Consider the following 24,034-nt stretch of genomic DNA (forward strand, 5'->3'; position numbering starts at 1 on the left):
AGAACTGGTCTGAAGGAGTTCTCCTTCTTTGGTACAATGAAGAGATTTGAATAAAACCCCATCCCCTGTTCCGGAACTGGAACTGGCATAATTACTCCAGCCAACTCTAGATCTGAAACACAATTCAGAAATGCTTGAGCTTTCACTGGATTTACTGGGACATGGGAAAGAAAAAATCTCTTTGCAGGAGGTCTCATCTTGAAACCAATTCTGTACCCTTCTGAAACAATGTTCTGAATCCAAAGATTGTGAACAGAATTGATCCAAATTTCTTTGAAAAAACGTAACCTGCCCCCTACCAGCTGAACTGGAATGAGGGCCGTACCTTCATGTGAACTTAGAAGCAGGCTTTGCCTTTCTAGCAGGCTTGGATTTATTCCAGACTGGAGATGGTTTCCAAACTGAAACTGCTCCTGAGGACGAAGGATCAGGCTTTTGTTCTTTGTTGAAACGAAAGGAACGAAAACGATTGTTAGCCCTGTTTTTACCTTTAGACTTTTTATCCTGTGGTAAAAAAGTTCCTTTCCCACCAGTAACAGTTGAAATAATAGAATCCAACTGAGAACCAAATAATTTGTTTCCCTGGAAAGAAATGGAAAGTAGAGTTGATTTAGAAGCCATATCAGCATTCCAGGTCTTAAGCCATAAAGCTCTTCTGGCTAAGATAGCCAGAGACATAAATCTAACATCAACTCTAATAATATCAAAAATGGCATCACAGATGAAATTATTAGCATGCTGGAGAAGAATAATAATATCATGAGAATCACGATTTGTTACTTGTTGCGCTAGAGTTTCCAACCAAAAAGTTGAAGCTGCAGCAACATCAGCCAATGATATAGCAGGTCTAAGAAGATTACCTGAACATAGATAAGCTTTTCTTAGAAAAGATTCAATTTTTCTATCTAAAGGATCCTTAAACGAGGTACCATCTGACGTAGGAATGGTAGTACGTTTAGCAAGGGTAGAAATAGCCCCATCAACTTTAGGGATTTTGTCCCAAAATTCTAACCTGTCAGACGGAACAGGATATAATTGCTTAAAACGTTTAGAAGGAGTAAATGAATTACCCAATTTATCCCATTCCTTAGCAATTACTGCAGAAATAGCATTAGGAACAGGAAAGACTTCTGGAATAACCGCAGGAGCTTTAAAAACCTTATCCAAACGTATAGAATTAGTATCAAGAGGACTAGAATCCTCTATTTCTAAAGCAATTAGTACTTCTTTAAGTAAAGAGCGAATAAATTCCATCTTAAATAAATATGAAGATTTATCAGCATCAATCTCTGAGATAGAATCCTCTGAACCAGAAGAGTCCAAAGAATCAGAATGATGGTGTTCATTTAAAAATTCATCTGTAGAGAGAGAAGATTTAAAAGACTTTTTACGTTTACTAGAAGGAGAAATAACAGACAAAGCCTTCTTTATGGATTCAGAAACAAAATCTCTTATGTTATCAGGAACATTCTGCACCTTAGATGTTGAGGGAACTGCAACAGGCAATGGTACATCACTAAAGGAAATATTATCTGCTTTAACAAGTTTGTCATGACAATTATTACAAACAACAGCTGGAGGAATAGCTACCAAAAGTTTACAGCAGATACACTTAGCTTTGGTAGATCCAGCAGGCAGTGGTTTTCCTGTAGTATCTTCTGGCTCAGATGCAACGTGAGACATCTTGCAATATGTAAGAGAAAAAACAACATATAAAGCAAAATAGATCAAATTCCTTATAAGACAGTTTCAGGAATGGGAAAAAAATGCCAAACATCAAGCTTCTAGCAACCAGAAGCAAATGAAAAATGAGACTGAAATAATGTGGAGACAAAAGCGACGCCCATATTTTTTGGCGCCAAATAAGACGCCCACATTATTTGGCGCCTAAATGCTTTTGGCGCCAAAAATGACGCCACATCCGGAACGCCGACATTTTTGGCGCAAAATAACGTCAAAAAATGACGCAACTTCCGGCGACACGTATGACGCCGGAAACGGAAAAGAATTTTTGCGCCAAAAAAGTCCGCGCCAAGAATGACGCAATAAAATGAAGCATTTTCAGCCCCCGCGAGCCTAACAGCCCACAGGGAAAAAAGTCAAATTTTTGAGGTAAGAAAAATATGATAATTTAAAGCATAATCCCAAATATGAAACTGACTGTCTGGAAATAAGGAAAGTTGAACATTCTGAGTCAAGGCAAATAAATGTTTGAATACATATATTTAGAACTTATAAATAAAGTGCCCAACCATAGCTTAGAGTGTCACAGAAAATAAGACTTACTTACCCCAGGACACTCATCTACATGTTTGTAGAAAGCCAAACCAGTACTGAAACGAGAATCAGTAGAGGAAATGGTAAATATAAGAGTATATCGTCGATCTGAAAAGGGAGGTAAGAGATGAATCTCTACGACCGATAACAGAGAACCTTATGAAATAGACCCCGTAGAAGGAGATCACTGCATTCAATAGGCAATACTCTCCTCACATCCCTCTGACATTCACTGCACGCTGAGAGGAAAACCGGGCTCCAACTTGCTGCGGAGCGCATATCAACGTAGAATCTAGCACAAACTTACTTCACCACCTCCCTTGGAGGCAAAGTTTGTAAAAACTGATTTGTGGGTGTGGTGAGGGGTGTATTTATAGGCATTTTAAGGTTTGGGAAACTTTGCCCCTCCTGGTAGGAATGTATATCCCATACGTCACTAGCTCATGGACTCTTGTTAATTACATGAAAGAAAACACCATTATATATATATTGTTTAGACATAAAATCAAATCAAATGCATAAGCTATGGAAGCTGCTTGGATGTGCTATAATAGTGACTAGGGGAAAGCAACGAATGCAAAGTCAGCAACAGATAATTGTGCATCTAGAGGTTCACCATAGTACAATCCATCATAAGGACTTGTGATCATAAGTCTGTCCGTTTTGTATGTGATGAAAGGGACAAGAACAACAAAATTAAACTTGCATGATTCAGATAGAGCTTGTAATTTTAAGACAATTTTAAATTAACTTCTATTTTCAAATGTGCTTCGTTCTCTTGGTATCCTTTGTTGAAAAAGAATATGTGCATATCCTACACTAGTGGGGAGTTAGCTGCTGATTGGTGCCTGCACACATTTGTCTCTTGTCATTGGCTAACTAGTTGTGTTCAGCTAGCTGCCAGTAGTGCAATGTTGTTCCTTCACCAAAGGATAAAAAAGAATAAAGCAAATTTGATAATAGAAGTAAATTGGAAAGTTGTTTTAAATTGTATGTTTTATCCAAATCATGAAAGAAAATGTGAGGGTTTCCTGTCCCTTTAAGTGACTTATCTTATATGATAGATCATAATCCGAATATGATTGTTTATTAAACTGATTAGACCGAGCATGAGCAGGGGCGAAACTACAGGGGGTGCAGAGGATCGCAATTGCCACTGGGCCCCCAAGGGTGGGGGCACAACTTAAAAAAAAAAAAAAAAAACGTTGACCTGCCACTGCCTGCACTGATATAATGTGAGTGTGACATGATGCTTCACTAGTGTCTCTGAATACAGGTGTTAGTGTTTCTGTTTTACCCATTGGTGTTTATGTATGTGTGTATGCATGTGACTGTGTGTGTATTTATGCATGTATTTGTGTATGTTTGTGGAACCAGGGCACAGGGTACCTCCGTTTGCATACATGTAATCTGATTCACATTTTTTCTGTGTTTTAATTATATATATATAAAAAAGATATATATCAAATTCACTTTTTTTTGGGGGGGTGGCGGGGTGGGGGTGGGGCCCTTCTTACATTCTTGCACCTGGGCCCTGTGGTTTCTAGTTACGCCTCTGAGCATGAGTTTGACAAATTTCCATGAAAAAATATATTTTTCACGTTTACTAATAAATGGCACTATAATTAATAAAAAATACAACTAATGAAAGCCAAATAACCAGCACATAAAGGACAAAACATTGACATATTGTACTAAGGAAATAGTCATGTTAGATATTTAAATCTAATGCAGAATGAGAGAGAAGAAATTTATTACCAGCAATAATGGTTTGGGAGATCTAACCAACTTTTCCACCCACCACTTTCTCTATAAATATCCCAGTTCCTGGGTGGAAAATAAACCTTATCAGGAGGACTTTAAAAAGAGTTAGTTGTTTGGACTGTCATACATTTCTTGGAGATAAACTGGGATTTAGAAGAAAGAGGGACAGTGAGGCCAAGTTCCCAATTCAGGAGGATCAAAGTGTAAGAAAACATAATTTATGCTTACCTGATAAATTCCTTTCTTCTGTAGTGTGATCAGTCCACGGGTCATCATTACTTCTGGGATATTAACTGCTCCCCTACAGGAAGTGCAAGAGGATTCACCCAGCAGAGCTGCATATAGCTCCTCCCCTCTACGTCACTCCCAGTCATTCGACCAAGGACCAACGAGAAAGGAAAAGCCAAGGGTGAAGTGGTGACTGGAGTATAAATTAAAAAATATTTACCTGCCTTAAAAACAGGGCGGGCCGTGGACTGATCACACTACAGAAGAAAGGAATTTATCAGGTAAGCATAAATTATGTTTTCTTCTGTTAAGTGTGATCAGTCCACGGGTCATCATTACTTCTGGGATACCAATACCAAAGCAAAAGTACACGGATGACGGGAGGGATAGGCAGACTCTTTATACAGAAGGAACCACTGCCTGAAGAACCTTTCTCCCAAAAATAGCCTCCGATGAAGCAAAGGTGTCAAATTTGTAAAATTTGGAAAAAGTATGAAGCGAAGACCAAGTTGCAGCCTTGCAAATCTGTTCAACAGAGGCCTCATTCTTGAAGGCCCAAGTGGAAGCCACAGCTCTAGTAGAATGAGCTGTAATTCTTTCAGGGGGCTGCTGTCCAGCAGTCTCATAAGCTAAACGAATTATGCTACGAAGCCAAAAAGAAAGAGAGGTAGCGGAAGCTTTTTGACCTCTCCTCTGCCCAGAGTAAATGACAAACAGAGAAGACGTTTGTCGGAATTCCTTAGTTGCCTGCAAGTAAAATTTTAGAGCCCGGACTACATCCAGGTTGTGCAGTAGACGTTCCTTCTTTGAAGAAGGATTTGGGCATAAAGAAGGAACAACAATCTCTTGATTGATATTCCTGTTAGTAACTACCTTAGGTAAGAACCCAGGTTTAGTACGCAGGACTACCTTATCCGAATGAAAAATCAAATAAGGAGAATCACAATGTAAGGCTGATAATTCAGAGACTCTTCGAGCCGAGGAAATAGCCATTAAAAATAGAACTTTCCAAGATAACAACTTTATATCAATGGAATGAAGGGGTTCAAACGGAACGCCCTGTAAAACATTAAGAACAAGGTTTAAACTCCATGGTGGAGCAACAGTTTTAAACACAGGCTTAATCCTGGCCAAAGCCTGACAAAAAGCCTGGACGTCAGGAACTTCTGACAGACGTTTGTGTAACAGAATGGACAGAGCTGAGATCTGTCCCTTTAATGAACTAGCAGATAAACCCTTTTCTAAACCTTCTTGTAGAAAAGACAATATCCTAGGAATCCTAACCTTACTCCAAGAGTAACCTTTGGATTCACACCAATGTAGGTATTTACGCCATATCTTATGGTAAATCTTTCTGGTAACAGGTTTCCTAGTCTGTATTAAGGTACTAATAACTGACTCAGAAAACCCACGTCTTGATAAAATTAAGCGTTCAATTTCCAAGCAGTCAGCTTCAGAGAAGTTAGATTTTGATGTTTGAAGGGACCCTGTATCAGAAGGTCCTGTTTCAGAGGTAGAGACCAAGGCGGACAGGATGACATGTCCACCAGGTCTGCATACCAAGTCCTGCGTGGCCACGCAGGTGCTATTAGAATCACTGATGCTCTCTCTTGTTTGATTCTGGCTATCAATCGAGGAAGCAACGTGAAGGGTGGAAACACGTAAGCCATCCTGAAGTCCCAAGGTGCTGTCAGAGCATCTATCAGGACTGCTCCTGGATCCCTGGATCTGGACCCGTAACGAGGAAGCTTGGCGTTCTGTCGAGACGCCATGAGATCTATCTCTGGTTTGCCCCAACGTCGAAGTATTTGGGCAAAGACCTCTGGATGAAGTTCCCACTCCCCCGGATGAAAAGTCTGACGACTTAAGAAATCCGCCTCCCAGTTCTCCACTCCCGGGATGTGGATTGCTGACAGGTGGCAAGAGTGAGACTCTGCCCAGCGAATTATCTTTGATACTTCCATCATAGCTAGGGAGCTTCTTGTCCCTCCCTGATGGTTGATGTAAGCTACAGTCGTGATGTTGTCCGACTGAAACCTGATGAACCCCCGAGTTGTCAACTGGGGCCAAGCCAGGAGGGCATTGAGAACTGCTCTCAATTCCAGAATGTTTATTGGCAGGAGACTCTCCTCCTGACTCCATAGTCCCTGAGCCTTCAGGGAATTCCAGACGGCACCCCAACCTAGAAGGCTGGCGTCTGTTGTTACAATTGTCCAGTCTGGTCTGCTGAATGGCATCCCCCTGGACAGGTGTGGCCGAGAAAGCCACCATAGAAGAGAATTTCTGGTCTCTTGATCCAGATTCAGAGAAGGGGATAAGTCTGAGTAATCCCCATTCCACTGACCTAGCATGCACAGTTGCAGTGGTCTGAGGTGTAAGCGTGCAAAGGGTACTATGTCCATTGCCGCTACCATTAAGCCGATTACCTCCATATATTGAGCCACTGACGGGTGTTGAATGGAATGAAGAGTGCGGCAAGCACTTTGAAGTCTTGATAGCCTGTCCTCTGTCAGGTAAATCTTCATTTCTACAGAATCTATAAGAGTCCCCAGGAAGGGAACTCTTGTGAGTGGAACGAGTGAACTTTTCTTTTCGTTCACCTTCCATCCATGTGACCTTAGAAATGCCAGCACTAACTCTGTATGAGATTTGGCAGTTTGAAAGCTTGAAGCTTGTATCAGAATGTCGTCTAGGTATGGAGCTACCGAGATTCCCCGCGGTCTTAGTACCGCCAGAAGAGCACCCAGAACCTTTGTGAAGATTCTTGGCGCTGTAGCCAATCCGAATGGAAGAGCCACAAACTGGTAATGCCTGTCTAGGAAGGCAAACCTTAGGTACCGGTAATGATCTTTGTGAATCGGTATGTGCAGGTAAGCATCTTTTAAATCTACAGTGGTCATGTACTGACCCTCTTGGATCATAGGTAAAATTGTCCGAATAGTCTCCATCTTGAACGATGGAAATCTTAGGAATTTGTTTAGGATCTTTAAGTCCAGGATTGGTCTGAAAGTTCCCTCTTTTTTGGGAACCACAAACAGATTTGAGTAAAACCCCTGTCCCTGTTCCGATCGTGGAACTGGATGGATTACTCCCATTAACAAGAGCTCTTGTACGCAGCGTAGAAAAGCCTCTTTCTTTGTCTGGATTGTTGACAATCTTGACAGATGAAATCTCTCTCTTGGAGGAGAGTATTTGAAGTCCAGAAGGTATCCCTGAGATATTATCTCTAGCGCCCAGGGATCCTGAACATCTCTTGCCCAAGCCTGGGCGAAGAGAGAAAGTCTGCCCCCCACTAGATCCGATCCCGGATCGGGGGCCCTCAATTCATGCTGTTTTGGGGGCAGCAGCAGGTTTCCTAGTCTGCTTGCCCTTGTTCCAGGACTGGTTAGGTTTCCAGCCTTGTCTGTAGCGAGCAACAGCTCCTTCCTGTTTTGGTGCAGAGGAAGTTGATGCTGCTCCTGCTTTGAAATTACGAAAGGAACGAAAACTAGACTGTCTAGTCTTGGCTTTGGCTTTGTCCTGAGGCAGGGCATGGCCTTTACCTCCTGTAATGTCAGCGATAATCTCTTTCAACCCGGGCCCGAATAAGGTCTGCCCTTTGAAAGGTATATTAAGCAATTTAGACTTAGAAGTAACATCAGCTGACCAGGATTTTAGCCACAGCGCCCTGCGTGCCTGAATGGCGAATCCTGAATTCTTCGCCGTAAGTTTAGTAAGATGTACTACGGCCTCCGAAATGAATGAATTAGCTAGTTTAAGGACTCTAAGCCTGTCCGTAATGTCGTCCAGAGTAGCTGAACCAATGTTCTCTTCCAGAGACTCAATCCAGAATGCCGCTGCAGCCGTGATCGGCGCAATGCATGCAAGGGGTTGCAATATAAAACCTTGTTGAACAAACATTTTCTTAAGGTAACCCTCTAACTTTTTATCCATTGGATCTGAAAAAGCACAGCTATCCTCCACCGGGATAGTGGTACGCTTAGCTAAAGTAGAAACTGCTCCCTCCACCTTAGGGACCGTTTGCCATAAGTCCCTTGTGGTGGCGTCTATTGGAAACATTTTTCTAAATATCGGAGGGGGTGAGAACGGCACACCGGGTCTATCCCACTCCTTAGTAACAATTTCAGTAAGTCTCTTAGGTATAGGAAAAACCTCAGTACTCGTCGGTACCGCAAAATATTTATCCAACCTACACATTTTCTCTGGTATTGCAACTGTGTTACAATCATTCAGAGCCGCTAACACCTCCCCTAGTAATACACGGAGGTTTTCCAGTTTAAATTTAAAATTTGAAATATCTGAATCCAGTCTGTTTGGATCAGAACCGTCACCCACAGAATGAAGTTCTCCGTCCTCATGTTCTGCCACCTGTGACGCAGTGTCTGACATGGCCCTAATATTATCAGCGCACTCTGTTCTCACCCCAGAGTGATCACGCTTACCTTTTAGTTCTGGTAATTTAGCCAAAACTTCAGTCATAACAGTAGCCATATCCTGTAATGTGATTTGTAATGGCCGCCCAGCTGTACTCGGCGCTACAATATCACGCACCTCCCTCTGAGCGGGAGATGTAGGTACTGACACGTGAGGCGAGTTAGTCGGCATAACTCTCCCCTCGTTGTTTGGTGAAATTTGTTCAATTTGTACAGATTGATTTTTATTTAAAGTAGCATCAATACAGTTAGTACATAAATTTCTATTGGGCTCCACTTTGGCATTGCAACAAATGACACAGGTATCATCCTCTGAATCAGACATGTTTAACACACTAGCAAATAAACTTGCAACTTGGAAATACAATTCAAATAGAATAATATTAAAACGTACTGTGCCTTTAAGAAGCACAGAAGATCTATGACAGTTAAAAATTAATAAATTGAAACAGTTATAGCCTCAATCCTTGTAAACAACACAACTTTAGCAAAGGTTTAATCCCATTAGCAAAGATAACAATTTCTGAAAGCAGGAAACAAATTACAGAATAAAAGTTTTTATTTCAGTCAAACTATAATTCTCACAGCTCTGCTGAGAGAAAATACCTCCCTCAAAATAAGTTTTGAAGACCCCTGAGCTCTGTAGAGATGAACCGGATCATGCAGGGAATACAATGAGTTGCTGACTGAAATATTTGATGCATAGTAAAAGTGCCCCTCCCCCACACACACAGCAGTGAGGGAGAACAGAAACTGACAGAAAAAACAGATTTAAGCAACTGCCAAGTGGAAAAATAGTGCCCAAACATTTATTCACACAGTACCTCAGCAAATGAAAACGATTTTACATTCCAGCAAAAACGTTAAACATAATCTCTAGTTATTAAACAGCTTTATGTCTTTCTTACAGTGTAATTCTAGTGAAGTACCATTCTCCCAGAATACTGAAGTGTAAAGTATACATACATGACATTATATCGGTATGGCAGGATTTTCTCATCAATTCCATTGTCAGAAAATAAAAACTGCTACATACCTCTATGCAGATTCATCTGCCCGCTGTCCCCTGATCTGAAGTTTACCTCACTCCTCAGATGGCCGAGAACAGCAATATGATCTTAACTACTCCGGCTAAAATCATAGCAAAACTCTGGTAGATTCTTCCTCAAACTCTGCCAGAGAGGTAATAACACACTCCGGTGCTATTTTAAAATAACAAACTTTTGATTGAAGATATAAAACTAAGTATAATCACCATAGTCCTCTCACACGACCTATCTAGTTGCTGGGTGCAAGAGAATGACTGGGAGTGACGTAGAGGGGAGGAGCTATATGCAGCTCTGCTGGGTGAATCCTCTTGCACTTCCTGTAGGGGAGCAGTTAATATCCCAGAAGTAATGATGACCCGTGGACTGATCACACTTAACAGAAGAAAATGAGCTTTTGGATTTAATGAACATAAACAAACAGATCAGATGAGAAACTACCAATTTAATGATAGTGATAAAAGACTAAAATGCGCTAGATATGTTTATAAACAGTGCAAGGAACCAATAGACACAAAGGATCTCAGTGTACGGTGTTGTGGGGTCATTAAAAGACTGAGGCAAATGATATAGTAATAAGGTATTGAGGAGTAATATGGTAATTACGCTATTGATAGGGAATAGATTGTGTAGGATATCTGGAGATACTGGATTGACTGCATAAAGGTATGTGAGTATGACTGTGTGTGTGCATATGTGTATAACCATTTTTTCGTTATTTTATATAATATATATATATAAACTTACCTAAGCCCTGGGAGCTGACATCTACGTCTGTAAACGTAATACTTGGGAAATCAAGTTGAGATCTGAACACAAATGAACCAGACGATTCACCGTGACTTCTTGCAATTATTCTATTCTTGGTAGCATCTACATATTGTGTTTGTCCTGGTGTCTTTTGAACAATAGCCGGACCCCCATTGTTGGTCACTATACCAGCATGTATAGCAGCTTCGCAAACTGAGGACTCCTAATGATAAATCATTTATAAAAAGAAACAAAAATCATCTCTATTTTCTATTTTAATGCCTATTTTTTATTTCATATGAAGACAAGTAAGTAGAGAGAGCTATTTATTAATAATTGTGCTTACTTCTGCATAGGTCTCAGAGCCCCATACTGTCGCTCTATCAGTCAGACATCCCGCTGGACAAATAACTCTAAAGAGAAAAAGAGTGCTCTTTTAAATGTGACTGTATAATCACAGATAAGTTTTCTTTTCACAAAAAAACCAACCAAACAAATAAAATAAAATAATATGAAATATTCCATTTTAACTTTTACTTACAATGTGACTGGAGCAGGTAAATCTTTCCCTTTCCATGAGCACTTAGCTGTCACTGTGAAAGACATTTTTAAATCTTTTAACCCATTTGTTTCAGAGGTTTGTAACCATCACTGTGTCTATATTTTATACATGCATACTCTTCCTAAAGGGACATGAAACCCACATTTTTTATTTCTTGATTCAGATAAAACACACATTTTTAAACTACTTTCCAATTTATTTCTAATTATCCAATTTGCTTTATTTTCTTGGTGTCCTTTATTGAAAGTGCAGCAATGCACTACTGGGAACTAGCTGAACATATCAGTAAGCCAATGACAATAGACATATATGTGCAGCCACCAATCAGCAGCTAGCTCCCAGCTCCTGCGCCTACCAAGGTATCATTTTCACCAAAGGATACCAGGAGAACTAAGCAAATTAGACAATGGAAGTATATTGGAAAGTTGTTTAAAATTGTATTTTCTATCAGAAATACATTATTACATTGAATAAATCTAGATTTGTACACATACACATACATACATGCTTGTTGCGTATAGTATAATGAAGACATTGTGATTGAACAGCAGAAGTAACATTGGGCTAAGATTTACCTTTTGGTGCTTTGGACTCCCATGTGGTTTGCCAAGCTGGAGGGAGAGTAGTTGAACACAATTACATTGCTTTTATAATAAATAAAATCACATAAAATGCTTAAGCAACACAAGTTGATAGTGTATATAGTGGTTCACCATAGTACAATCGATCATAAGGACTTTTGATGATAGGTCTGTCCCTTTTATATTTGATTGATCATTTAACTAATCAAATATAGATAGACAAATAGAAAGATAGACAGACAGATGATAGATAGATAGAAAGATAGACAGACAGATGATTGACAGATAGAAAGATAGACAGACAGATGATAGACAGATAGAAAGATAGACAGACAGATGATAGACAGATAGAAAGATAGACAGACAGATGATAGACAGATAGAAAGATAGACAGACAGATGATAGATAGAAAGATAGACAGACAGATGATAGACAGATAGAAAGATAGACAGACAGATGATTGACAGATAGAAAGATAGACAGACAGATGATTGACAGATAGATAATAGAGGAAATGACAATAGATAGATCTTGCTTGTAGATGTGTGCGGGAAAGTGCTAAGTTTAACTAGGCAAGATGGGGGAAATAAAAGACACACTAGAAAATAATATGTAGTGTAGAACTGTAATATTGCTTTGGATTAAAAAACATAAAAAAGTGCTCATCTTTATATTCCTCATTTATTTGAGGTTTATAAATAGCTCAGTGGGGAACTACTGTACGTCCATATCTGTGTTAATGCTGTGGGTCCCAAATGAGAGCAAGATGATAAAAACAAATACAATATTAGGTATGAGACTGTAGAGAAAGGAAAATATCACACTTTTAATGAAAAATAAAAGGTTTGATTCTTCCCTCGGTCAGACAGGAAAATAGTCCAAACGGGAACACGATAGTGACATCAGTTATGGCGCTAGACACTCATTTCCTTATATATATATATCAAAATAACAAGAGTATTACATTGAACAATGATACTTTTTTATTGGACTAACTATACATTTATAAGTTGACAAGCTTTCGGAAGAGTTCCTTCCTTTATCAAGTCTAAAGCAATACTGCTTTACTGGCAATATTGCTTTAGACTTGATAAAGGAAGGAACTCTTCCGAAAGGTTGTCAACTTATAAATGTATAGTTAGTCCAATAAAAAAGTATCATTGTTCAATGCAATACTCTTGATATTTTGATATCTAAATCTCTGGACTAACACGGCTACTCCAATCAGCGTATAAATATATATATATATATATATATATATATATATATATATAATGTGTCTTTATTTTAAATAGCAGTAGCAAACACAGCACTATAGGCTATGACTACGGCTTAACAGCCGAAACGCGTAAGCCCAGTGCTGCGTCTACTCTGCAAAGCTGCCGATTCCTCCATCGTTGTAATTATTTTAACATACGAATAAAAGTCAAGTTTTACTTTACCTTGGCGTGGATCGTATACTTCTTTTTTTGATGAACTATATATATATATATATATATACATATAAGTATACAAGCAGGGAACCAGCACACTTTCACTTTCAGCTGCCGGGGTGCACTTCCAAACACTCACATAACCAAAATACCAGAGAAGGCACTCGCCGTTTACAAATCCGTTTTAATGGTAAATGTTTTCGGGGTCTCCCCCGTCCTCAGACCACCATAAATATATTTATAGAGAGAGAGAGATTGATAGATAGATAAATAGATAGAAAGATAGATGATAGATATATGATTGATTGATTGATTGAAAGATGATGGACAGGTAGACAGACAAATAGATAGATAGACAGAAAGATAGATAGAGCGATAGACGATAGTTGTAACAAAAAATAAAATATAGAAAATTACCTAATCCATGGCGGCTGACATCAGAGTCTGTGAACATAATATTTAGGAAATTAGAATGACTTTGAGCTTTTGTAGAATATGGAGAATATGGAATTATGTAAAAACACAGCAAAATGGAAGTTGAAAAGAGTTTCACCAGATTAACTTGTCTACACTGTATTGTTTATTTAGTTTTTGCGATGCGGGGGGATGGCAGTTTAAGGGTTAATAGTGTAGTTTATGGGTGAAGGTGTACTTTGTAAAGTATTTTTGATGTGTTTGGTGAAACGTTTTTGTTTCGCGAAACACATTACTACAGGTCTTTGAGTGCAGAATGGATCGTTGCGGTAAAGACCATATTGCGCACGGCAAAGACAACGCGCAACTTGTAATACCAAATCAATGACCATTCCGCACGTAAAGACCATATCGTGCGCAGAAAAGCCATACCTCATGACTTGTAATCTAGTTCTGAGTGAGCTAATAACAAGAGGCTCCTGAGCCTACCTAGATATGTTTTTCAATAAAGGATATCAAAAGAACAAAGCAAATTAGATAATGGAAGTGAATTGAAAAGTTGTTTAAAAATGCATGTTCTATCTGAAACGTGAAAGTTTAACTTTGATTTTACTGACCCTTTAATGTTATCGACAACACTAAGTTGAATTTACCTTTTGCTAAGGTTGACGTTGGCAATTGACTTTCAGTGGGTTCTACATCAGGAGATGTAGACTTATCTTATATGATAGATCATAATCCGAATATGATTGTTTATTAAACTGATCATTATACAGCAAGAATAACTGATTAGACCGAGCATGAGTTTGACAAATATCCATGAAAAAATATATTTTTCACGTTTACTAATAAATGGCACTATAATTAATAAAAAATACAACTAATGAAAGCCAAATAACCAGCACATAAAGGAAAAAAAAACATTGAAATATTGTATTAAGAAAATAGTCATGTTAGAAAGATATTTAAATCTAATGCAGAATGAGAGAGAAGAGATTTATTACCAACAATAATGGTTTGGGAGATCTAACCAACTTTTCCACCCACCACTTTCTCTATAAATATTCCAGTTCCTGGGTGGAGATTAAACCTTATCAGGAGGACTTTAAAAAGAGTTAGTTGTTTGGACTGTCATACATTTCTTGGAGATAAACTGGGATTTAGAAGAAAGAGGGACAGTGAGGCCAAGTTCCCAATTCAGGATGATCAAACTGTAAGAAAATGAGCTTTTGGATTTAATGAACATAAACAGATCAGATGAGAAACTACCAATTTAATGATAGTGATAAAAGACTAAAATGCGCTAGATATGTTTATAAACAGTGCAAGGAACCAATAGACACAAAGGATCTCAGTGTACGGTGTTGTGGGGTCATTAAAAGACTGAGGCAAATGATATAGTAATAAGGTATTGAGGAGTAATATGGTAATTACGCTATTGATAGGGAATAGATTGTGTAGGATATCTGGAGATACTGGATTGACTGCATAAAGGTATGTGAGTATGACTGTGTGTGTGCATATGTGTATAACCATTTTTTCGTTATTTTATATACTATATATATATATATAAACGTACCTAAGCCCTGGGAGCTGACATCTACGTCTGTAAACGTAATACTTGGGAAATCAAGTTGAGATCTGAACACAAATGAACCAGACGATTCACCGTGACTTCTTGCAATTATTCTATTCTTGGTAGCATCTACATATTGTGTTTGTCCTGGTGTCTTTTGAACAATAGCCGGACCCCCATTGTTGGTCACTATACCAGCATGTATAGCAGCTTCGCAAACTGAGGACTCCTAATGATAAATCATTTATAAAAAGAAACAAAAATCATCTCTATTTTCTATTTGAATGCCTATTTTTTATTTCATATGAAGACAAGTAAGTAGAGAGAGCTATTTATTAATAATTGTGCTTACTTCTGCATAGGTCTCAGAGCCCCATACTGTCGCTCTATCAGTCAGACATCCTGCTGGACAAATAACTCTAAATAGAAAAAGAGTGCTCTTTTAAATGTGACTGTATAATCACAGATAAGTTTTCTTTTCACAAAAAAAACCAACCAAACAAATAAAATAAAATAATATGAAATATTCCATTTTAACTTTTACTTACAATGTGATTGGAGCAGGTAAATCTTTCCCTTTCCATGAGCACTTAGCTGTCACTGTGAAAGACATTTTTAAATCTTTTAACCCATTTGTTTCAGAGGTTTGTAACCATCACTGTGTCCATATTTTATACATGCATACTCTTCCTAAAGGGACATGAAACCCACATTTTTTATTTCTTGATTCAGATAGAACACACATTTTTAAAATACTTTCCAATTTATTTCTATTATCCAATTTGCTTTATTTTCTTGGTGTCCTTTATTGAAAGTGCAGCAATGCACTACTGGGAACTAGCTGAACATATCAGTAAGCCAATGACAAGAGACATATATGTGCAGCCACCAATCACCAGCTCCTGCGCCTACCAAGGTATCATTTTCACCAAAGGATACCAGGAGAACTAAGCAAATTAGACAATGGAAGTATATTGGAAAGTTGTTTAAAATTGTATTTTCTATCTGAATTACATTATTACATTGAATAAATCTAGATTTGTACACATACACATACATAGGCTTACCATAATTTTTAGAGGTGAAACTGGGACCACCTGGTGCGGTGCCAGTGGGGGTGTGGTCAAGGGTGTGTGGCAATTTCCGATCCTTTTAAAGTAGTAGCTTTTATGTGTGTAATGTTTCGTGGATACTCTACCCTTCCTCAGTCAAACAAGTGAATCACACAGTTTAAATAGACCATAACACCACCCCCTAGTGAAAAAGGCACCATTACGTTGTCATGGCAAATAAATCATTAATCTAAATCTCAGATGCTAAATAATGCCAAACATCAAGCATAATTATCACTTTCATAATTTAATATCTGCAGTGTAATATGTGTTTTATGTGTCTAATTAAGGAACAGAGCCAAATACTGATAAGGCATAAATACAACATTGAATGAAAGTAAAAAAGAAACACGTATCTGCTAAAGCTGTTTAAGAGGCTACTCTATACGATAATGCAGGAAGATTATAGCCAAAATGCTATTCTGCATGAAGTAAAGCAAGATCCAGGCCAAAAATCCTGCCTGTCTGTACTTCCTATTCATACCCATATGATTCCCCTAAAGGTGTATCATCGGTGATGTCACCAGGGGTTGGGGGGGGGGGGGGTTAAATTCTTAGAAAAATAAACCAAGTAGTACTACAAAATTAAAAAAAACCTATGCTGCTCACTCAGCCTGTATTACTAAATGTAAACTTTGAAGGACACAAACGTTAAGCTAAGCAGGGCTGTATGTAACAAAGTACCAGGCAGCATCCAGCTATGCTGGAGAGCCACAGTCCAGTCATTTTGAATAATGTGTCTGGGTTTCAGGAGGGCTAAAACCCGGACACATGATTTGAAACCTGGAGGTGGCAACCCTACTGGGACAGAATGAACAACTGGGTGGGACACTGGGACAGCGCCTCCAAACCGGGACAATCCCAGTAAAAGTGGGACTTCTGGTAAGCCTACACATACATACATGCTTGTTGCGTATAGTATAATGAAGACATTGTGATTGAACAGCAGAAGTAACATTGGGCTAAGATTTACCTTTTGGTGCTTTGGACTCCCATGTGGTTTGCCAAGCTGGAGGGAGAGTAGTTGAACACAATTACATTTTTTTTATAATAAATAAAATCACATAAAATGCTTACACAAGTTGATTGTGTGTGCAATGGTAATGATAAGGGGAACAGCTACAAATTTATACTTAAAGGTACAGTCTAGGCCAAAATAAACTTTCATGATTCAGATAGAGCATGTAGTTTTAAACAATTTTCCAATTTACTTTTATCACCAATTTTGCTTTGTTCTCTTGGTATTCTTAGTTGAAAACTTAACCTAGGAGGTTCATATGTTAATTTCTTAGACCTTGAAGGCCACCTCTTTTCAGAATGCATTTTAACAGTTTTTCACCACTAGAGGGTGTTAGTTCACGTTTTTTGTATAGATAACACTGTGCTCATGCATGTGAAGTTATCTGGGAGCAGGCACTGATTGGCTAAACTGCAAGTCTGTCAAAAGAACTGAAATAAAGGGGCAGTTTACAGAGGCTTAGATACAAGATAATCACAGAGTTAAAAAGTATATTAATATAACTGTGTTTGTTATGCAAAACTGGGGAATGGGTACTAAAGGGATTATCTATCTTTTGAAACAATAAAAATTCTGGTGTAGACTGTCCCTTTAAATAATGGTTAATAGTGTATATAGTGGTTCACCATAGAACAATCGATCATAAGGACTTTTGATGATAGGTATGTCCCTTTTATATTTGATTGATCATTTAACTAATCAAATATATATAGACAAATAGAAAGATAGATAGACAGATGATTGACAGATAGAAAGAAAGACAGACAGATGATTGACAGATAGATAATAGAGGAAATGACAATAGATAGATCTTGCTTGTAGATGTGTGCGGGAAAGTGCTAAGTTTAACTAGGCAAGATGGGGGAAATAAAAGACACACTAGAAAATAATATGTAGTGTAGAACTGTAATATTGCTTTGGATTAAAAAACATAAAAAAGTGCTCATCTTTATATTCCTCATTTATTTGAGGTTTATAAATAGCTCAGTAGGGAACTACTGTGCGTCCATATTTGTGTTAATGCTGTGGGTCCCAAATGAGAGCAAGATGATAAAAACAAATACAATATTAGGTATGAGAATGTAGAGAAAGGAAAATATCACACTTTTAATGAAAAATAAAAGGTCTGATTCTTCCCTCGGTCAGACAGGAAAATAGTCCAAACGGGAACACGATAGTGACATCAGTTATGGCGCTAGACACTCATTTCCTTATATATATATATCAAAATAACAAGAGTATTACATTGAACAATGATACTTTTTTATTGGACTAACTATACATTTATAAGTTGACAAGCTTTCGGAAGAGTTCCTTCCTTTATCAAGTCTAAAGCAATACTGCTTTACTGGCAATATTGCTTTAGACTTGATAAAGGAAGGAACTCTTTCGAAAGCTTGTCAACTTATAAATGTATAGTTAGTCCAATAAAAAAGTATCATTGTTCAATGCAATACTCTTGATATTTTGATATCTAAATCTCTGGACTAACACGGCTACTCCAATCAGCGTATATATATATATATATATATATATATATATATATATAGAGAGAGAGAGAGAGAGAGAGAGATTGATAGATAGATAAATAGATAGAAAGATAGATAATTGATAGATATATGATTGATTGATTGATTGATTGATAGACAGAAAGATGATGCACAGGTAGACAGACAAATAGATAGATAGATAGACAGAAAGATAGATAGAGCGATAGACGATAGTTGTAGCAAAAAATAAAATATAGAAAATTACCTAATCCATGGCGGCTGACATCAGAGTCTGTGAACATAATATTTAGGAAATTAGAGTGACTTTGAGCTTTTGTAGAATATGGAGAATATGGAATTATGTAAAAGCACAGCAAAATGGAAGTTGAAAAGAGTTTCACCAGATTAACTTGTGTACACTTTGTATTGTTTATTTAGTTTTTGCGATGCGGGGGATGGCAGTTTAAGGGTTAATAGTGTAGTTTATGGGTGAAGGTGTACTTTGTAAAGTATTTTTGATGTGTTTGGTGAAACCTTTTTGTTTGGCGAAACACATTACTACAGGTCTTTGAGTGCAGAATGGATCGTTGCGGTAAAGACCATATTGCGCACGGCAAAGACAATGCGCAACTTGTAATACCAAATCAATGACTATTCCGCACGCAAAGACCATATCGTGCGCAGAAAAGCCATACCTCATGACTTGTAATCTAGTTCTGAGTGAGCTAATAACAAGAGGCTCCTGAGCCTACCTAGATATGTGTTTCAATAAAGGATATCAAAAGAACAAAGCAAATTTGATAATGGAAGTGAGTCGTTTAAAAATGCATGTTCTATCTGAAACGTGAAAGTTTAACTTTGATTTTACTGACCCTTTAATGTTATCGGCAACACTAAGTTGAATTTACCTTTTGCTAAGGTTGACGTTGGCAATTGACTTTCAGTTGGTTCTACATCAGGAGAGGATTTAAAAATAAACGATCCCGTCCACTCCTCAAAGTCAGATGCTTTTATTCCATTCCTGGCAGAGGCTTCATAGTGACTCTGCCCTGGTATTTTTTTGACAAATGCTATTCCTCCTTCATCAGTCAACATTCCTGCATGAATTGCCGCTCGACAAATAGAAGAATCCTAGGAAAAAAATGTCTTAAACTGAGAAAAACTCCCACCATATAGGAAAGAAATTGTAATATCTGGTTTAAAACAATTTATAATGACATACAACTATAAGGAAGAACATATAATTCTTACATCTGTATATGTATCGGTTCCCCAGACATTTCCTTGTTCAGACAGACATCCTGCTGGACAAATAACCCTAGAAAAAAGGCAGATTTTTTTCATTAATGATTAGACTTTTTACAGAGTAAAATTTAAGTGTAGATATACTTACTGTGTAAATGGTGCGGGTAGATGGGTTGCATCAGATGAACACAAAGCTGTAGCTGAATGGAAAAAAACCAGGAAAGATTCAGAATTCTCCCATGCAACTCATTTACAGAACTCCAATCATTTTTGAAGGATCTACAGCTAAACGTCCTTAGTTCCTCCTGTGAAGCTCCAATGTAACAAAATTACTCTGGAACTGTACTGGTCATACCATGGAAGAACACAACAAAATTTTTCTCTTTTTAAGTAGAAAGAGGGAGACAACGAGAAAAATATGGAGAGAGAGAAAGGGGAGAGAGATAGAGGAGAGAGAAAGAAAGAGGGAGAGGGGAGAGACAGAGGAGAGACAGAGAGAGGAGAGAGAGGAGAGAGAAAGAAAGAGGGATAGGAGAGAGAGAAAGGGGAGAGAGAGAGGAGAGAGAGAGGAGAGAGAGAGAGAGAGAGAGAAAGAGAGAGAGAAATATGAAAGAGATAGTGGAGAGAGAGTGAGGAGAGAGAGGAGAGAGAGAGAAAGAGGAAAGAGATAAAGGGAGAGAGAGGCAGAAAGAGGGAGAGGAGAGAGATAAAGGGAGAGAGAGAGACAGAAAGAGAGAGAGGAGAGAGATAAAGGGAGAGAGAGAGAGAAAGAGGGAGATGAGAGAGAGGAGAGAGAGAAAGAGAGAGAAAGAGGAGAAAGAGAGAGAGAGGAAGAGGAACGAGAGAGAAAGAGGAGAGAGATAGAGGAGAGAGAGACAGAAAGAGGGAGATGAGAGAGAGGAGAGAGAGAAAGAGGAGATAGAGAGAGAGAGGAAGAGGAACGAGAGAGAAAGAGGAGAGAGAGAGAAGGAAATAGGAGAGAGATAGAGGAGAGAGAGAGAAAGAGGAGAGAGAGAGAGAGAGAGAGAGAGAGAGAAAGAGAGAGAAAGAGGAGAAAGAGAGAGAGAGGAAGAGGAACGAGAGAGAAAGAGGAGAGAGATAGAGGAGAGAGAGAGACAGAAAGAGGGAGATGAGAGAGAGGAGAGAGAGAAAGAGAGAGAAAGAGGAGAAAGAGAGAGAGAGACGAAGAGGAACGAGAGAGAAAGAGGAGAGAGAGAGAAGGAAATAGGAGAGAGAAAGAGGAGAGAGAGAGAAAGAGGAGAGAGAGAGAGAGAGAGAGAGAGAGAAAGACAAGAGATATAGAGGAGAGAGCGAGAGAGAGAAAAAAGAGAGGGATAGAGGTGAGAGAGACAGAAAGAGGGAGAGGAGAGAGAGAGAGAAGAGAACAACTTCCTTTTGCTTTATTCACTGTGACTGTATCAATAAAGTAAAAAGAAAAAAAATAAGACAGGAATACATTCTCTATGGGCCCTATCAAAAATACATTACAAAGTACCTCATAATTACACCGTCTATTAAAAATTATTTAAAAAATATTGCATACTAAAGTTATAAGGGCTCAAAGATATGAGGGGATCTATTTATGATAGTGCGGACGGACATGATACGATGTAGCGTATCATGTCCGCCGCACATCGATAAATGCCGACAGCATACGCTGTCGGCATTTATCACTGCACCAGCAGTTCTTGTGAACTGCTGGTGCAATGCCACCCTCTGCAGATTTGCGGCCAATCAGCCACTAGCAGGGGGTGTCAATCAACCGGATCGTATTCGATCGGGTTGATTTCTGTCCTCCGCCTCAGAGCAGGCGGACAGGTCATGGAGCAGCGGTCTTTAGACCGCTGCTTTATAACTTGTGTTTCTGGTGAGCCTGAAGGCTCGCCAGAAACACGGGCCTTCAAGATCCATACGGAGTTTGATATATAGGCCCCTAGGTCTCAGGTGCAAAGGCACACCATTTGCATTAGTTGCAACATACTTGATATCGATACCCTGAATCTACATTTACCATTTGATACATTGCTGTCACAATATACTTAGTTTATTTGATACTAATATCCTGCACTTGCAGCTAGTGACCGGAGTACTATTAATATAATATAATAACAACATAAGTAACGGTGAACTCAAACTACCGATCAAAAATTTATTTTGACATTTGAGCCAAACAATATACTCTTTCATACACAAGGTTATCAGTATGTAGTATCTGATCCTTACGACTATATATATTAAGCCATCACTTCCTAGTGGGACAAGATAGTATTAATATTAAGTTGAATAATCACACAGTGTGCATTTATTGCAACTACAGACCAGTATATAGTTGTCTAATAAGATTTTATCTCAGAATCATCACTACTTAAATGTTTTTGTGGTGAGATATAATCTTAAAGAACTTGAATTATTATTTGTCTCTCTCACTTTCTTTTTGGAAAGAGTCATATAATTTTAGTGAAGTGTGACTCTCATTCGACAGCAACAATATTGAGCCACTATTTGGGTCTGGAATATTTTGAAGGTATAATATCCTCAGTTATCCCACTAGTACCACATTGGTGCTCCATTAATGTGTTTCCACTATTTGTTTTTAATTGTGTTTCCCCCCCTTTTTTAATATTAATTAATACAATTTATTTTGTATACCTTTCTGTGTTCCCATACTGTTGGGTCATTCATGTACTGTATGCTTACAAGTGTAAACCATAATCAACACAATATACACAGAACAATAAAGATTTAGATCTTTTATTCTCATGTGGTCTGAATGGTGAGGAGTGCTATCTAGTATACACTTTTGTAGTTGGCCAAACCACTACTATCTTTTGCTCAACATGTCTAAATATGTCTAGTATGTATATGTAAGAAAGAAAACAAATGACTTTAATGTCTCTTTAAAGTGCAACCAAGTTGAGTGAATTCCCTACACATTACCTATTGGAATGTTGGAAGAGGGCTCGTAGGTATTTTGAGTTGATTGTTCTGTAGCAGGTTCAGAGCCTGTGGCAGACAGGTCCAGAGCTGGTGACAGGAATGCAAAAGATCCAGTCCATTCTTCATGGTCATATGATGTCACTCCATTCTTGTTAGAACCTTCATATCTGCCCTGTCCAGGCATTTTCACCACCTTAACAAGTCCTCCTACTTTGTTTTGCAATCTACCTGAATGTATCGCTGCTCCGCAAATGGATGAACTCTAGTGAAAATGCAAAAAAGGCAATATTTTTAGAGAAATGTCATTTCTTTTGAAGCAATACAAATATAGTCTGCATTCCAGTCAGATTAAATTCATATGCTAATCTGGCCTTTTTAAAAAAAAAATCTATTTCCAAGCAATTTTAATCAATAAGAATTAGACATTTAAAAATTGATTAAAGGGACATGAAACCAATTTTAAACAACTTTTCAATTTACTTCTATTATCAAATTTTCATTGTACTCTTTGTATCCCTTGTTGAAAAGCAGGGACGTAAGCTTAGGAGCAGGCACGTGTCTGGAGCACTGTATGGTATTTTTGCAAGAATGTTTTTTTTTAAATTGTATGCTCTGTGTGAATCACTAAAGAAAATGTTTTGGTTTCATGTCCCATTAAATTAGAAAATTATATAAAAACAAAATCTATTTTAACACACACAAAATAAATAGATAAATAAATAAATACATAGAAACAGATGTGGGGGTTTTCACAAGGCTTTTCACAGTTCATGATTTGTGCTATGAATAACTTTGCTCCATTTAGAGTAATTATGAATAATATATTTAAACCTCTGAACAGTGCATTGCAATAATATGCGAATATTTAGATAATTTTATTTAATTTAAGTATAAGGTGTATTATTATATTATTTAAAAATGGGATTTGAACTATAATTTAAACTTTTTATAAAAAAAAAGAAAGGCGAATTGAGCATGTGCAAAAACTTTAATATTTAAAAAATCTGCGGAAACAGGCAATAACTACAACTCCAAAAGAAGCTTAAAAATATTTTTAAACAGGTCCAGAGTGTGACATATGAATAGTAAAAAAATGGTGAAAACATAAAACTGAAACTTTTTTTGGCCAGATTACAAGTGGAGCGGTAATTAATGCTCCCTCAAGAGC

The 24,034-nt window shown here is 38.0% G+C and overlaps 1 protein-coding gene across 1 annotated transcript in view; it reads right to left on the reverse strand.

The window, feature by feature from the left end:
* The window catches only part of LOC128640692 (mucin-12-like), a 195,408-nt gene that overhangs the window by 52,299 nt on the left and 119,075 nt on the right, over nucleotides 1-24,034 (reverse strand). Inside the window, exons 64-77 of the mRNA XM_053693121.1 lie at nucleotides 22,867-23,128; nucleotides 20,078-20,129; nucleotides 19,936-20,002; nucleotides 19,593-19,815; nucleotides 18,950-18,976; nucleotides 17,150-17,185; nucleotides 15,613-15,664; nucleotides 15,417-15,483; nucleotides 15,068-15,293; nucleotides 13,492-13,518; nucleotides 11,636-11,671; nucleotides 11,040-11,091; nucleotides 10,845-10,911; nucleotides 10,496-10,721 (exon numbers count right to left, since the gene is read on the reverse strand). Of these exons, the coding sequence (XP_053549096.1) occupies nucleotides 10,496-10,721; nucleotides 10,845-10,911; nucleotides 11,040-11,091; nucleotides 11,636-11,671; nucleotides 13,492-13,518; nucleotides 15,068-15,293; nucleotides 15,417-15,483; nucleotides 15,613-15,664; nucleotides 17,150-17,185; nucleotides 18,950-18,976; nucleotides 19,593-19,815; nucleotides 19,936-20,002; nucleotides 20,078-20,129; nucleotides 22,867-23,128 (1,420 nt within the window). The remainder of the gene's footprint in view (nucleotides 1-10,495; nucleotides 10,722-10,844; nucleotides 10,912-11,039; nucleotides 11,092-11,635; nucleotides 11,672-13,491; nucleotides 13,519-15,067; nucleotides 15,294-15,416; nucleotides 15,484-15,612; nucleotides 15,665-17,149; nucleotides 17,186-18,949; nucleotides 18,977-19,592; nucleotides 19,816-19,935; nucleotides 20,003-20,077; nucleotides 20,130-22,866; nucleotides 23,129-24,034) is intronic.

Source organism: Bombina bombina, chromosome 10 (assembly GCF_027579735.1).
Source record: "Bombina bombina isolate aBomBom1 chromosome 10, aBomBom1.pri, whole genome shotgun sequence".
Classification (NCBI taxonomy): Eukaryota; Metazoa; Chordata; class Amphibia; order Anura; family Bombinatoridae; genus Bombina; species Bombina bombina.